The 16,832-nt window shown below is 38.4% G+C and overlaps 1 protein-coding gene across 5 annotated transcripts in view; it reads left to right on the top strand.

The window, feature by feature from the left end:
• Window positions 1-9,868, top strand: part of LOC146001549 (uncharacterized) — a 103,535-nt gene extending 93,667 nt beyond the window's left edge. For all 5 annotated transcript variants that reach the window (XM_083139012.1, XM_083139013.1, XM_083139011.1 and 2 more), the window contains 3 exons: window positions 3,066-3,485; window positions 6,482-6,655; window positions 7,498-9,868. In XM_083139012.1, the coding sequence (XP_082995138.1) occupies window positions 3,066-3,485; window positions 6,482-6,655; window positions 7,498-9,081 (2,178 nt within the window). In that variant the 3' untranslated portion in view covers window positions 9,082-9,868. The remainder of the gene's footprint in view (window positions 1-3,065; window positions 3,486-6,481; window positions 6,656-7,497) is intronic.
• The last annotated feature ends 6,964 nt before the right edge of the window (window positions 9,869-16,832 follow it).

Below are 16,832 nucleotides of genomic sequence, written 5' to 3'. Positions count from 1 at the left end.
GAAAAAATTTGAAAAGTTTAGAAAAAAAATTGAAAAATTTAGAAAAAAATTTGAAAAATTTAGGAAAAATTTGGGAAAAAAAGTAGAAAAATTGAAGGAAATCGGCCGAAAAATGCGTTGGTTTTTTTCTTTCCCACTCATTCCCTTCACGAGCGCTCTACCGCTCACAATTGGGTCTGAACTAAAAATAGACACCACCACACCATGCTTGAGTGATAACCAATAGCACTTGACCTCTACTCTCCCCTCCCTCAAGCGCACCAATGTTACCCCACACCCGACGGTCGCTACCCAATGCACCAGGCTTGTTTTGCCACGCTTTCTCTTGGATACGTGAGAAGAGAAGATCGAATGTGCTTGGATGTTACGTTAAATCGACCTTGACTTGTTTCCTTGTCCTAAGAGCTGCTGAAATCTCGCAGGTGAGGAGGGGGGGGGGGGAGCAGCCAGAAATGACTGCTGGACTTGCAGTCTTTGCCAATGTGTATGGCAGGTCAAGCTCTTTCATCGATAAATACACCACCTTGAGAGATAAGATCGCAGAAATGTTTCAAAATACAGATGCGTGGCGCCTGGAAGTCTGGCCCATCTGTCCAGCTCTGACCTAGATTTTAGTAGGTTCCCGTGAGTGAGCAACTCTCGGCCTTGTAGCCGACAACTTCCAGTAACCACTTTCATTCAAAACGTGTTCTTTGTTCCCTGCAACACTTCATAAAAAAGCGAAACTGTTAGAGTTAATCAAAGCCACATAGACGAACTAAAGATCGTCAACCCGCTTAATGCGTTGTCATCCAGGTTTCCACAAAAGTTTATTTTGATCTTACATGCATCATAACTCCCGTTTCCCACTTCAGACGTTTTCCTAATTGTGTCGTAATATCTGCCAAAGAAGTGTTCCGTTGGCTGACTGACTTCTCCCTTTTTTCCTGTCAGCAAAGGTGGGGGGGGGATGGGTGATTTTCTTGCTCGTGGGTGCACACGGGCTGATTACAGGTGAGGGTGGAAGTGGACCCACCCCTCTTCCTTTCCTTTTTCCTTTGACGTCTAAAATGGGGCAACCAGTTCGGAATATATTCTTGAAAAGGAACAAGGAAAAAAAATTAACCCTCCCCCCCTTTTTCCCAGCTTATTCTCCGCCCTGGTGCTCAGGGCAGTGTTGATAATTGCAGAATTCAGGTCTTTTTTTTATGCTGTTGTCTGCATAGGAAATATTACCCGTATTATTGTCTGTTGCATGGTAAAACGTAATGCAAGGGTCATTTCTTTCTCCTTTACACTGCTGTTAAAAGTTCCATCTTCGACAGTTGCGATATCTTTCAAATGCTGGGATTTTTCTCTTCCGCCACCTGTTGCTCGAACTTCCAGCCCGTCTCCTTGTTTTTACGATGCAGCTGGCACCAGTGTTTTGTCTAGCGTCTGCAAAGCTCTGACTTGCCGATAAGAGCAATGACTCATCCAGCGGGAAGGAAAAAGTTATTGTTTTGAATCTCGCAAAGCTGTTTTCATTTAACAATAACGAAATTCGATCTCCAGAAAGGAAAACAAGAGTTAAAATAACTTCATGTTCTGCACCTTCTGATAAGCAAAACTGTAAATTTAATTTGCATCCGCTTTTCTTCAGAACCATTCAACCATTCATGTGAAGGAAAAAAAAGTGCTCAATGTAGGAATGGTCGCTGAGATCAAAAAGACATTATTCAAGAGGATAACTTTTGGAGAAGTGGGTGTTTGACATCGAGAATACTCCTAAATCCAACATTAAATCATCGATTAAGGCAAGAGTAAATAACGATCTACCATTTTGATATGTAAAAATGCGCAGATTCATAAAGCTTGTTTTCAGTTCATTTTATGCTGATGGGCTAATCGGGACTAAATATACAGTTTAAAGTGAAATTCAATTCCAAACCTAAATGACTTTCGACTTGGATGCTGTTTAATGATGTGTCCTAGAATATGCATTGGGTGAAGACAGATCGCAAGTTGCACGTCTCCTTTTTCACACTGGATTACAATGCAAGTCAAGGAAGGAGTTTGGACTGCTCCCGTGAATGGGGAAAGGGGGAGGGTGAATGAAGTTGGTTGAAGCAAAGAAAACATGTTTTTTTTTTTCCCGATGTATTTTACACAGCCGAACCAGAACGAAAATTACAGCCCCGCCTTTTTTTTTGTCTGGTGCCTAGAAAGGTTGTGTTGTTTCTCCCGACACATCTAATCTTACTAGTTAATCTTGTAACAGACAATGCTCCAGTAGACCTGTATAAAATCCAACATTCATTCTGCCCGATTATCTCCTGACTTTTGCTGGCACCAGTCTGACTGGTGTCAAGATTCTTCGAGTTTCGCTTGCAATAAGTGACAGATTGTTTTCCTTTCCATAGGTCTCAGTGCAAACGGGTTTCTCGTTAACTATAATTGTAAGAATTTCCTGGAAAAAGCAACGACTGTGCACAATTGAAAGAAAGTAACATTATTTTAAATTCTTTTTTGTGAAAACGTTTTCATGTTCTATTTTCCTTCTCACAACACGCATCCTGTGCATAACAGGTTGTATAACTACCAGGATAAATGGTGTTACCATCTCCTAGGCATCGTCGTGTCCGTTTGAGCTCCGTTTAAGCAGAAAATTGGGGCAAATTCCAATAACAACCCCTCTGAAATAACGACCCTTTTCCCGGGAACTGTGAAAGCTCGTTGAATCGAGAGTTGACTGTACTGCTTTTTCACTGCTATAACACCGAAATTTTATTATATTTACAGCTTTTGAACCTGAAATTGACTCAGTTTTTGTACCGAAATGTTGCTTTTTTATTTACCAAAAATATGTGCCTACTTATTACATGTTAAATTATATTCATGTGAAAATTATGAAAGATACCCCCCCCCCCCACCCAAAGAAAAAACAATACTATGAACTGCTATTTGGTTTGTAGTGCTCAACGATCTTATGTGTATATATACATAATAGTTTAGAATGAGAAACCAAAAATTTCAATGTAATTTCATATTTTATTACTTTAATGTTCCAGTGAGTGTCAGTTTTTATTTTTGTCTGCTTTTTATAGATGGATGATCCAACTTGTAAAGAAAAGAAACGCCGGAAGCTGGATGAGATTGTTTTGGGATTGTCAGCAGCAAAGGAGCAGTCTTTGTTTTCAGATTTGAAGAAATCAAATCCCATTGGAACATCAGCTTCCACCAGTACTGCCAATACTAGTTCAACTGCCATGTCCAAACCCTTCACGATAACAGTAACGTCTGTGTCTTCACCTGGAACTTCAGGGACATCAAGGTTGTCTGACTTAGCATCCACCAAAGAAAGTTTTTCTGTATTGTCACAAGCAGAGCAAAACTTGTTGAAGAAACCTCAACCACCTCCATCACTAATGCAACAAACGCGCAAAAATTATGAGTCACTTTTATCAGATATAAACAAAGTGTCTGATTTCTCATCAAAAATTAGTTCATTCTCCCATGATGCAAAGGTAAGTTCATAGTTTTAAAGATCTGTCTTTTGTTATTTTACTATAAATATTTTCCTTTGTGGCCAAAGTATTCAGTGTTAATATAACAGTTTGAGAATGATTTAGGAGCTACTTGAATGTGAATACAAGAAATGCTGCAAGTCATCTAAAAGGAAAGATGCCTTGTACTTTTTCCCAATTATTTATTTTGATTAGGGCTGTGCCGAATCGGTATCGGCATCGGTTGATTTTCTTTTACCGATACCAAAGATTTTCAGTGGGTAGAAGAGCGGGAAAAGGCAACAGCTCATCTCAACATTTGTCCTTTTTAAAAGTTCGTTCACCCTTCCTTGTGACAGATTGGGACACCAGCACAGTAAGTTCCATAGATTTTCCTAGAAACAGTGGATAAAACCCCACCCTCCTGGGAAGCAGATGGCAAGATCAAAGCCATGGGTAAGTGAAAGCTGAACCCAAACGTGACTATGAAGGCATGTAACTGCTTAGTTAACTCTGTGGGAAATAAACCATTTATTGCCAATTCTTGCTTGAAGCTCGTGGTGGTAAGATAGGTGGATGTTTTTAACCCCCCGCCGCACTAATGCCAGGTCAGGTAGTTGTGGAGTTCTTGGAAAAGAGGGATGAAGGTTGCTGTGAAATTAGCTTTGTATTATCTACGCTCAAGTGCAAAGGGGAATCAGCAATTTATACTTATCCTCTTCACTTCTGTCTTTCATGTGACTGCCGGTATCAGCCAATGATGGCTATTTATTTCCGCCGAAAGCCAGCCTTCGAGGCAGAGTGGTTAGCACATCATGCTACGATGCCAAGGTTCGAATCCCGGCTTGGGCATGGATGTTTGTGAGTGTCCATTCATCAATTTCATCACTCATCCCCATCTTCGCAAATTAGCCAAAAGTGGCACAAAAATCAAAGTAAAATAAAGCAAATCAATCAATTGATAATTTCCGCCGAGATTAGATTGAGAACATACGGCTTTGAATGAAAGATAGGCTAATCAGGACTGGACCTACATTTTAAAGTGGGACCCGAACCACTATGTGCCTCCACTGGTATCGAACCTGCGATCTATTGTTTACAAGGCGACGGCGTTACCACTACACCATCAGAGAGGCCCCTCTAAAGATTTATGTACACCACTATTTAAAATAATGTACATGAAATATTTATCAGGAACTTTACTTTTCATCAAATGGACGTACGATCATTCTTTTTGTTATTCAACAAATATTCAATTTTTTAACTTCTTTAACACAAATTTCTTGCAATGACTATTATTTTTACATAACTTTTAGCGGTCTTAACTACATGTAAGCTAGATGATGAATATTTGCTGTTTTATCTGATTTTATAGCATCTTTTTTACTACTTATGTAATAACAATATTTTTTAGTCAAGATAGAATGAACGAAATAACTATTAACGTTTATATTTCCTCAGTTTCTTAGGCTGTGGTTACATACAACAATACTCCATACGCATCGGAGAAATGAAGTACTAATTAATTAATTTTCATGTTATTACAAATAATTATATTAACGTATTAAATAGAAACAATTTTATAATTGTATTTCTGAGAGACTTGGCTCGGACTGGCTCCCCAAATTATATATTTCTAAATACATGCCTAGTGATGTGACAAGTTAGTATGACTTTGTAACTAGCCTTTGCTATTTTATACTGGAATTATACAAGGATCGGTATCGGTGGGATTTAAAGAATTTTTTCAGCACAAAATTTTGACTTAAGTGGTACTGTAAATAAAAAAGTATTTTCTCACAAAGCAAAAATGACAAGTGACATGTTCTTTGTATATTGATTGATTGACTTGCTTCAATTTTCTTTGCTTTTTGTGCCACTTTTGGCTAATTGTGAAGATGGATATGAGTGATGATATGATGAATTTGATGGATATTCACAAACATCCAGGCCAGGATTCAAACGCAAGACCCCTGGCTTCGTAGCACGATGTGCTAACCACTCTGCCGGCTGTTCTTTGTATAATTGTGAAGTATAAACGAACCAGTATTTCAGAACCATTTTTCAATCCTGAGGCTACAACACTCTCCACTGGAGTTGGGGGGGGGGGGAGTTGCCCTTATACACATGACCATATAACTTGATCCATACTGAACAAAATAAAGTATAATTCATAAGTCTGCTATTATTAGTTTTCAAGATATTAAATTTTATTTAAGGTGAATTTGCTTCATTAGGATGTCTGACTACCATGCACAAGTCCGAGGTGGGAATTTTTCTGACATTACCCCTACATAAAGTGGCCCTGGGACTCATCCAACCTAGTTAGAGGCAACCTAAGGGGTGATAAAGATGAAGTGGGAGTATGGTGTCATTCATATGGTTATTACAGATCGAGAATGTCAGGGCCCCTACCTCCACACCCCTTTGTGCTTGCATGGCATGGTTCAGTGTACAGGGGATCACTTTAAAAATACACTGACCAAGGCATTTTGTCAAGTTGATCAGCATTTGGCTGGAAATAAAACTGTAATGTTGTTGAAAATGAAAGTGATAGATTCTTTGCAAGGGCCTCGCTGATGGCATAGGGGTAATGTTGTTGCCTTGTAATCAAGGGGTTCTGGGTTTGATACCAAGTGGAGGCACATATGGTTCAGATCCCACTAAACTGTAGGTCCAGTCCCAATTAGTCTTTCTGCATAAAGGTGGCTTAAAATCAAACTCAGAGTTAAGATTTCTTGCTATTGAAAATGTGTATGTTGATCAGTACATTAATGTTGTTTTTAATGATCCTAAGATTAAGTTCTGTTGCATTATATACACTGAGGTTCTTCCATTTTCTTAGACTATTTGTATAAAACCAGTATCTGTGCATTCTTCTACACTCAGATAAAGTGTGTTATTAATTGTGTCTTGCCTTAAATGTGCTCTTTTAATATTCAAGAGTTATTGTTTCACAATTTATAAAATGTATTGTTGGTGTAATAATCACAGTGGAATGTTATTGCTCTTTCTAGGTCAGCAAGTGGTTAGCTGAGCAAACAGCAATGATGCAGGATCAAGCACACATAGCTGATTATCTGAGTGGTACAAGAAGACGTAGACCCAGAGTAGATCCATCTTTGTTAGATTGGAAAAATTTGACAGGGGATGAAAATGTGTCTGTAATTAACAGGATGACAGGGAAAAAGGTATATATTCCAGATTAATTCTTGAATTTGTTAATGTGACTATGCATTAGTATGTAATTCCATCATATCTTAAAATCCTCCTTGCAGTAGTTTCCTTAACAATCTATGATGAAAGCTAGTAAGAAAACAGCAATTGTTAATGTGAGTTACTATATTCATTCCCAATTATAATTGCAAAATAACTTCACTGCAACTGACAATGATGAATTTACTAGATTTTAAATGTACTAAGTTTATGTTTATTGGTTTGTTAATACCAGTATTTTGCAGTTTGTTAGATTTAGTGTAATGTATTCATATTTTCAGTAACATTTCTACATTATTTCAGCAAATATATAAATAAATCTGCAGGAATTGTACTCTATATGAATAAAAGCCCATAAATTACCTTACGTGATATTTTCTACCCAATTGTTTAAAAGTGCCAAATTTAATGTATACCTTTAACATAATGTACTACTATTTGTATTTTTTACTGTGGTGCATTTGGAATTACTAGATTTAGCTTCTGTAGGAAAACTTGTGAATTGTAATATGGTTTTTAAATAATAATTAATGTTCAAGAAGTTCACGCAGAGTTTAATGCAAGCAATCCAAATTTCTGTATTTAGTTTACCAGATTCGGGGAATACAATTTCTTGTCAATACAATGTATAAGCCAGTTGTGCACAAATAGTCTTAAAACTTTTGTGATTTTGCATTGTTTGTTAATATATTGTTGATTTTGCTCCAAAGTAATATACTGGCTTTTTGTTGCCATGTGTAACTTTGCAATTACCAGTGATTATTTTTTTTTAAATGCCTATTGTATCATGACTTTATCATTTATCTTTTACTTTCAGATCACTGGAACCAAGGCACCACAACTAAAGCAGCTTGCCCAGTGGCTTGTAGAAAACCCAATGTTTGATGTTGACCCCAAATGGGGAGATCTGGTAAAAGAGAGAGGCAATTTGCCCCATGAACTTCAGAAGAGAATTCCAAATGAAAGGAAAAAGGGCCCTGGTCGGCCACCACTTCTCTCAAGTCCACCAAATCCTGTTGTCAGTCAGGCAGGTCTTCCATCATCTTTAGCTTCAAGCCTTCCATTTTCATCTGGGTTGGGACCATCTCTTGCAGCAACTGCAGGCTTAAGTGGTTTGTCGGGTCTAAATCCAAACCTGCTTACAGGACTTGGAGCTCTTGGAGGATTGGATCCAAAGAATCCTCTTCTGCTTCCATTTAGTGGTGTACCGAATTTGGGAGCTTTGAGTGGTATGAGTGGTTTAGGAAACGTAGGGAATCTTAGTAATATGTCTAATTTAAATTTGACAAATTCATTGTTTACAAATTTGGCTGGGCTTGGTTTTCCTTCAATGAATGTTGATAGTGAAATGAACAGTAGCCCAAACATGAAGAATAAGTCTCGAAAATTGGATGAACGTGTCAACAAGCCAGCTGCTTCGTCAACATCACAGTCATCGTCTTCATCAAGTATACCGACAACATGTGCTTTTCCGTTTCTTTTCCCTAATCCTAGCTTACTGTATACGCCTTTGGGTCTTGGAGGACTGAATCCATTTTCTCTGCAGCCAGGGTTGTCATCGGCATATGATAGCCTGGCCCAGTGTGGACTGCTTAACGGCTTGAATCCAAACAGGCCTGATGTCTCAGGCAGGAACACATCTACTCCTAAACCCCAAGCCCGTTCTGTTCCAACACCAACCCCGTCTGTAAATCATAGACACAAAGCAAAAGACACAGGTGAGAGACTACAGGCACCACAGCTACAAATATCCCAGGAACCTCCCCAAAAGACTTCTAGCAAGCCTTCGACTGAAAGTTGCAAGGATGAAAACACAAAGACTGAAGAGGTCCCTGCTGCTTGCCCATCGAAAAGTATACCAAAGGAGCCAGAAAAGAAGGAATCGGAAAAAGAGAAAGAGGAAGATCCACCACCCCCTGCAGCTTCCGAGGAGCCACCTCCTGTGCAGAAATCGGAGGCAAAACCTGAAACCTCTGAAGCTGAGGAGGCGGTTGCTCTGGTGAAGAAAGACAGTCTGACTGAGAAACCAGAGCCACCGCCCGAAAAACCCATTGAAAGTTCTCCCAAAAGTACTAAAATGGATGCAACAGAAGCTGAGGAGGCTTTAGTGGAGACCCCAACCAAGCGTGGTAGATCCCAACCTTGTGGTAGACGAACACGGAGCAGCAAGAGACCTCGGTTAGAAAATAAACTGGAAGAGACTGTGAGTAAACTGAAGGAGAAGAATGTGTTTGAACGAAAGTTCTTGAGAAGTCATGGTTCTGTGCCAGACATAGCAAAGACTACTGGTAGTTCAGAAAGTGAAAAATCAAGTAACACCAAAGATAAACAAGAGACAGATGATGTATCCAGTGTGAGTGCAGCACCAGATGATGAAAAGAGTGAAAACAGTGAAGCGTAGCATTAAGTGTCTCTGTGTCATCCTTGGTTTGTATTGTGCATTCTGTGATAGCCTTTCCATGCAGGTACTGGTCATAATATTTGGAACTAAAATGTTTTTTCACGCAGAATTAGATGGTATGTACTTTGTATTCACAAAAAATTTTCATTTCCCAATGCTTCTGACAATTTTGAGCTGGACATATAAACAGTGTGTTTTTGCTTTAATTCCACTCCTCCCCTCACCCCCCCCCCCCACCCACTCTAGGTCTGTAAACATTTTTTAAATACAAGTTTCTGTAAAGATAGGTCTGAAATATGTAATGTGAGAAGAGGATCATACATGTCTTGTGTACATAATGAACTGCTGTGAGAGCTAGTGCTACTTGAAAGTTTTGTAAAGGTTGTAAAAGGGTATCATTCAGTGGAGTTTTATTTAACCTTAACGTAGTGAACAGTAATGTTGAACTAATGTAAACAACTATTTATATCACATTTCTGTTCTCCCTCCCCCCAGAAAACCAAGTGGTATAATTTAGTTAATTATTTATTATAATTTGCATTTAAATAATGACGACATTGCTCAAGCATGAGGTTCCCATGTAATGAGTGTGTTTCCCATCAAGCAAAGAGATGTATGGTCTTGTAGACAGTAATGTGATGGTAATTCATTTGAAAATAGTATCTCCTTTTATTAAAAGCCTGAAAACTGTTCCCATCACATATGCAAGCCAACAATGGTTTGACTTCCACTTGGTTTGATGCTAGAATGTTGTGTCAATATTACCACCAGAGGTGAGTAAATGTTGAAATAAATACTCTTACAGTATTAAAATATTGAGTTCAATTTATTTTCTTTATGGTGCCAGGTGCCAAGGTTGGAAAGAAATAATACTTCACCGTGAAATTTCTGTTGAAATTGATTTTATTTTGACATCTGTGTTCCTTAATTTCTGTACATAAAGATTATCTCAATTTCTTTCCACCCTTAGGGTAAAAAGTTCCTGCTTATTTTAGATAATATCATAATGATATTTGCAAGGGAGGAATGCTGCTGATGCCACATATGAATTCTTCAGGGGAAGAAAGAAAAAAAGCAGCTTTCAATGTACGGTCATGGACATTTCTGGGTTGTAACAATCCCATTACCTTTCAATGTAATTGTTACAACCCCAGCGGGGCCCCATGGCAGAGTGGTTAGCACATCATGCTTCAACGCCAGGGGTACCGGGTTCGAGTCCTGGCGTTTGCGAGTGTTCATTCATCATATCACCATCTTCGCAATTAGCCAAAAGTGGCAGAGAAGCAAAGTAAAATAAACCAAATCAATCGATTGTTACAACCCAGAAGTGTCCATGACTGTACAAACACATTTAAAGGTTGTGGGTCTGTGCACTTGTTCCTGATGATGCAACGTAAGAGTACAACTGAATTGGCTACATAAATTGTATGAGATGGCATGAATATGCACATGTTCAGGAGTACTCTGAATCTTCTAATATATAAAAATGGATGTATGTACGTTTGTTCCAGCATAACTCTCGACCGCCTGGAGTGATTTCAACCAGACTTGGTACACATATCACTTATAATCTGGAAAGAAATACTGTGGGGGTGAGGCACCCCTAGGGTGGGGGTGAGATGTAAAAATAATCTGAACTGACTGATATTAGTATGCAATCCATAGTTTTCGGGGTTGCTAAGATGAATAGTGACACTCCCAATGCCGTTCAATTCCAAGACACCTCTGGCACTCCTAGGGGTGGGGTGGGAAGGGGTGACATGTAAAACAACCGATATTAATGTGGAATCCATAGTTTTCGGGGTCGCTAAGATGAATAGTGACAATCCCAATGCCGTTCAACTTCGTTCATTTTACACTATAGTTAGAATTCATTATATTCCTGTCTGATAGAAGATTGGGATAAATAAATACCCAGCCAATCAGCTAGTTGGATTATAAACTTACACAGAGATCAAAATTGTAAAAACTGTAGGGAGCCAGTAGTTTACTTAGTTCCTCTGTGGTAGAACATTGCATGGAATGCCAAAGACAGGTTCAAATGCAGCAATTTGTAAGGATAATTCATGTGTGCATTCTAGTAACGATTTGTATTCTTTTTTTGAAAAAAACTTGCTTGAGCCACGTGATTACATACAGCGTGAGAGTTGAGGTTGAGATCTAATTGTTGGGACATTTTATGTTGAATTCATGCATTATCAGTATTGCTGCTCAGTAGTGATAAATAAAATGGAAAAAGTAAAGACACCTTGAAAAATTAGATAAGGCAAAAGTGGCACTAACAAAGAAAATTTTGTGCAAAATATGTGTATTCACATGTATTTCTGTGTGTGAGAATACATAAGTAGCAGGATCATCAATGTAATGAGTGCAAAAAAATAGACACAAAGTGTTGTGTGCGACAGTTTATAACAGAACTTGTGGAAATTTTACTAATTACGGTCTAAGTTGAACTAAATTTAATCAGTACATGTATGTGTAATTACATGATGGTAGCATCCCATGGAGAGGTTAATGAAAGTCATAATTCGTCAGGAATACACCAAAAGATGGCAAAATATTGAACAAAAAAAGCAGTAGCATCCAATGATACACCAGCACCAAGATTTCTGAAACCTTGGAAAATATGCAAACTACACTGTAACTTAACCTAGCAACATGAGTGTCGCTGCTTCCATGGCAGGGTTTCAAATATGGAGGTGGATCTATATCCGGTAGATTATATCTACACCTGCGTGCATTACCTACAACTTAATTTATGACCTGTTTTGAAAGAAAGTGCAGTTTTCCAACATGTTGTTTCAATTTAGATGAAAATACTATTTACAACAAAAATTTCTATCATACTCTTCCAAGCATCAACTTTTAGGAAACCTTAAAATGTAGACAATAAACACGTGGCAATTGTGAAACGAAAGTAGTACAGTTTTCAATTAACCAAGATAATATTTTATATTTTGACTCTTAGGAAATTGTAATAGTAACAAATAATGTTCACACTTCAACAGTTAGAACATATATTTGATAGTTAGTCATATTGAATCATCGCTGATGCATTTGTGTCTCATTTAAGCATCCTGTTTTTGTGGCACAGTATCCATTCATTTCATGTTATTGATGTGATGGTTCTTCAATTTGAGGACATGTTGTGTTTATTTTTATCCGTGTACCTTTTTACATTTTATTACCTTTTGATGTCATGTGACTCAGCTGCAAGATAATTTGAATATTATCGTGATGAAGTCTAATGTCCATCAGTTGAAATGTTGAGTCTACAAAAGCAATGTCTCCATAAGGTACATTGCAAATCTACAAATTTGTGATGAATGTTGCAACGTGGATAGTTGCAAGGAATATTTAAGATGAACTCTTATACAACATATTTAAAGCAGTGAGGGTTCATAGCTTTTTGATTGCCAACTTTCAGAAATCGTATGCTGTACAGAATATAAAAACTCAAATCTCCAATTTGCCCAAGTGTACAGGGGTAGAGTTGCCTCACTCACTATCATGGCAGTTTGTTTCTTTACATAGAATAATTGCAAAAGATGCAGTTCAACATAAGTTGTAGACACTACTGTAGTCTCATGCAACCTATATTTCATTCTTAATGATGGTGAATTTTTTTTAAATTCTGTATAGAAATTGTAAAAAAACGAGTTTATCATAATTGCACTGTGTAAAAGTTAAAATTTTATTAAATTCATTGGTCTTGGGAAGATTTTGTACAAAGTTGTCCATACCCACATAGTTATTCACATTAATTAGATCTGTTTCATAGAATTGAGGTTTGTGTGTGTTGGATGGAGGGTTTTTTCTTCAGCATTTTGAAGCTAACTTAAGTGTTCTTTTTCTCATCTGCAATTTAAGAGTGCCACTTGCAAATAAATTTGGTGGAGCAAGGACTTCTGTAACTAAAATGTTGGGGGCTCATGTGCATTACCCTAACCACATGCATTCAGTACAAAACCGTGCTTATAAGTCCCTGGTAAGGTTAAGATGGAACTTGGATAAAACCACATTCCGTAAGTGATGTTCATTACGAAAAGCATGGCATTGATTTTACATCATAACTAATGAATGTACATAAACACACATCGAACCATCAGGATCAAGACATGCATACCCATAGTAAATGTAGCACAAAATAATTATTTGCTTACATGCTTTGGCATCAGCAAGCTACTTCACAATGTTTTCCAATGTTTAGGCATTCAGTTTGCCCATGATCGATGTTCAGAATGGGTATATGTTTGTTAATCTTTCCTCATAAGTACTATTTGGCAGATAATTTTTTATGAACTTAAATTTCGAATGTACGTGTACTACAGAGGCCTAAATTAAGGGTAAACAAGGACTAAATCAAATCTGGACAAGAAGTGAAATATACAGGGAGTTGCACGAAATGTCATCCATTGGAAATAGTTTGCACATTGTTTATTACACAAAATACGTAATGCAAATAAATTGGATTACACATGTTACGATGTGTAGAGTACATGTTCAATGTGTCCACCTTCTTGAACCTTTTTCCAGACGGACTCTCATGTTATTGACAACTCGACGACAAATCCCTGGAAAAAGGTAATGATATTTTTTGGCTTGTACTTGCTCTGTAGTTGCAGTGGACACTACTACTTTAGCTTTAAGTAGTTAATATGAGAGTTGGTGGGGGGGGTCATTGCTCTGCCCAGAAAGCATTCTGGAAAACTATTGGGCATGACTAAGTCCAAATTGATTGCACAGGAAGTCCAAAACAATGTTAGCTGTATGTGGGGGAGTGTCGTCTTGCATAAACCATTTGGTTTCGATAGAAAGTCCACTTGCCAGTAGCTGTGAAAGGTAAGCATCTCCAAGTAGTGTCCACTGTTGACAGTATTGTTGAAAAAGAAAGGGCCAGTAATGCCATGGCTTGAGATTGAAGCAAGCACACACACTTCGTTTCCATATGCTTCAATCTTGTGTTCATTGTGAGGGGGGAGCTCCCCCCAATAGCACATTCTACTTGTGTCAATCTTCCCTTGTCTGTCATGTTGCACGATACTACAGCCCATCGTTACGGGCAGCCATCTGTTGAATCGTGCATGAACCAAGCCACGTTGCATGAAAATATAGTACTCCCAAGACCCAGCAGTATAAAAAAATATATGCCATTTTCAATTAATGACATTCTATGCCCCACCCTGTACGTAAATCCACACCAAATGGTCTAGCTCTGGTTACTCGATAATTTATTTAAAAAAAAAATAAAACTGCCATTTTCTTCTTTTTATTTGACTTCATTTTAAAAATGCAGTCCTTTTTGTATTATCCCTTCCAGCATTTTTGGACTTTCCAGACAGTTGTATTAAAATTTTATTACTCAGCTAAGAAAAAATGTTGGAAAGCAGAGGTAAAAAATGTTTCAGTGCATTTCAAGCTCCACTTTATATCCCATCTCTTTTATCTTCTTCTCTAATGCAAATGTCTGAAACTTGGGCCAAAACTGATATTCACTTCTGAACGAAAATCAAAGCTTTTTTTCTTTCTTTTTTTTTCAGGAAACTAATGTAATAATAGAGCTACAATTTTGTGTGTGAAAGATATACATCCAAAGATTTAGTAAAAATATTTGAACTCTGTGACTGATTTTCTCTTTTAGTTTTAGCTCTCTGAAAATGCTCATTTCTCTAATTTTTTTTATTTTTTCTTGTTCCAAAATTTGAGCCTCAATTTCTTGGTTGGGGACCTAATAAAAATTTGATATTTACAACATAAAAAGTATGCCAGCCTCTGTGGCAGTCTTAGCACATCATGCTACCATGTCAGGGGGGGGGGGGGGGTGTCTGGTTCGAAATCCACCTTCTGCATGGGTGTTCGTTGAGTGAGAATGTCCCTTCCAACATGTCAGTCATTCTCATCCTTGTGATTAGCCAAAAATTGCAGAAAAGCGAAGTAAAATAAATCAATCAATCGACAACCCTCAGTAAGGGGTACCTGAAAAAAAAATTGAGTTTGATATTCCATGGATAATAGTTACAACAGTGGGAAGTTAAGTCAAAGTACATGTGCTTTGCACCATGCCATGAAGACACATGGGGGTGTGTGGGGTTAGGGTCCCACACTTCTTTGATCTCGGCCGAGCTGGGGGTGATGTGATCAGCACCATGGCCCTGGCCACCTTTACCCCCCCCCCCCCCCCAGCAGTAACGGCTGGCAGCAAGTATGATGGGTAGTGCCAACCTGATCAAGAAATCTGAAAAAAAAAACAAAAAAAACTGCAATGCCCCCCTCCCTCCTTGAGGTTGCCCCACTGGCCAAGATGTTTATCCTCGTTTGGTAACGTGGAACACTAATACGATTCATCTTCACTCGCTAACCTATCTTTATACACTACAGGACACTTCACTAAAAACACAATTACAAGAGGAAGGGAAAACAAATCTCACCTTCTCCCCCATGCACACGTATTCCAACTGTATGTTGAAAATATTCTAGACATTTGATGTAAAAAGAAATTGTCGAAATGCCAAAGAAAACTCGCATCACCATAGGATTTTTTACTTTTATAATTTTAAAAAGTCTGGATGGCCCTCTAGGCGCATCTATCTAGTATCAAAATGTTCATTTAACTTTGGAAAAATACTAGGTTCGTTTCTCCAAAAGTTGGCAGAAAAGTAGATAGTACCTTTTTCAAGAATTACTTCCCCAACGGGTCTTACAAATCCGTCGTATTTAGGGACTTATCTCTGAATATGGCAACTGTGTCAACACTGCTGAAGTTCCCTCGCTGTGCCAAAGCGAAAACAGGCACGGGTGGTGTCTTATGGGCTAACACCACCTCCTGCCACCTTCTTCCCGGCTCATGGTGGAAATGTTACTCGCTGAGACTTCTCACGTGTTTCAACTTGGTCAAGCCAGCTCTTGAGGGGCACGGACCGCTGCCTCTCCGAGTGTACGAAACAGCAGGCGATGCAGTGAGGAGGTTGGGGCTGTTCATATCTAGTCTGTGGTTGGGGCGGTCATCGCGTCAGCTTGACCGATTGCAAGATTCGAATCTCCTTGTCTGTAAGCTATCAATGTATTAATTTAACAATACTTGGGCTATGTATGCATTTCTTCTGAGGGTAGTGCCATGGCACGGCGGCTCTCCCCCTTGAGCTGCTGCTGCCCCCCAGTGTTTCCTCCAGGTACCCACTTTATATGATGCTGGGTAGGTGCCGGAGCTGTTTGAACAGGTTGCTCAAGTCCCGGTTCTCCCCTGCTGGGGATCGAACCCGGGTCCTAAGTCAAATACAAGCAAATTTACATAGATGGTGATTCTGAATTATTCATCCTCATCCACAATTCTAAGTTTTGAGAATTGATAAAAGACCAATATCTAAGTGTACCCTTTAGTCACCCACATAGAGAGAGAGTATCAAGTATCTTTCTTTTCAACTGCACCCAATTTGTCTATCAAGTTTGTTCACTTGTTATGCTTTACGCTTTGTAAGATTGCAGTATTGAAATATTAAAAGATAAAATAATACAAAACAGTACATTGTACCACCATAAGCAGTGATTTAACCATATCAGTTGTATTATACAGTACCACATCCCCATTTAATTAACATTTTCCCCCCTGTGCAAATATCACCTGTTTTCAAGACTATACCAGTTCTTGAAATGCAGAAATCATATTTACAAAGTTATAGGGGTTATGTTTTCTGAAACATTCACCCAACATGTATTTTTGTGGCCATTTCTGTGTTTTGACCACTTCTAACCGA

This window comes from Lepisma saccharinum, chromosome 17 (assembly GCF_977018435.1).
Source record: "Lepisma saccharinum chromosome 17, izLepSacc3.1, whole genome shotgun sequence".
In the NCBI taxonomy this organism is placed as follows: domain Eukaryota; kingdom Metazoa; phylum Arthropoda; class Insecta; order Zygentoma; family Lepismatidae; genus Lepisma; species Lepisma saccharinum.
Note: the sequence above shows the minus strand (reverse complement) of the source record. Positions and strands in the feature narration are given on the sequence as shown.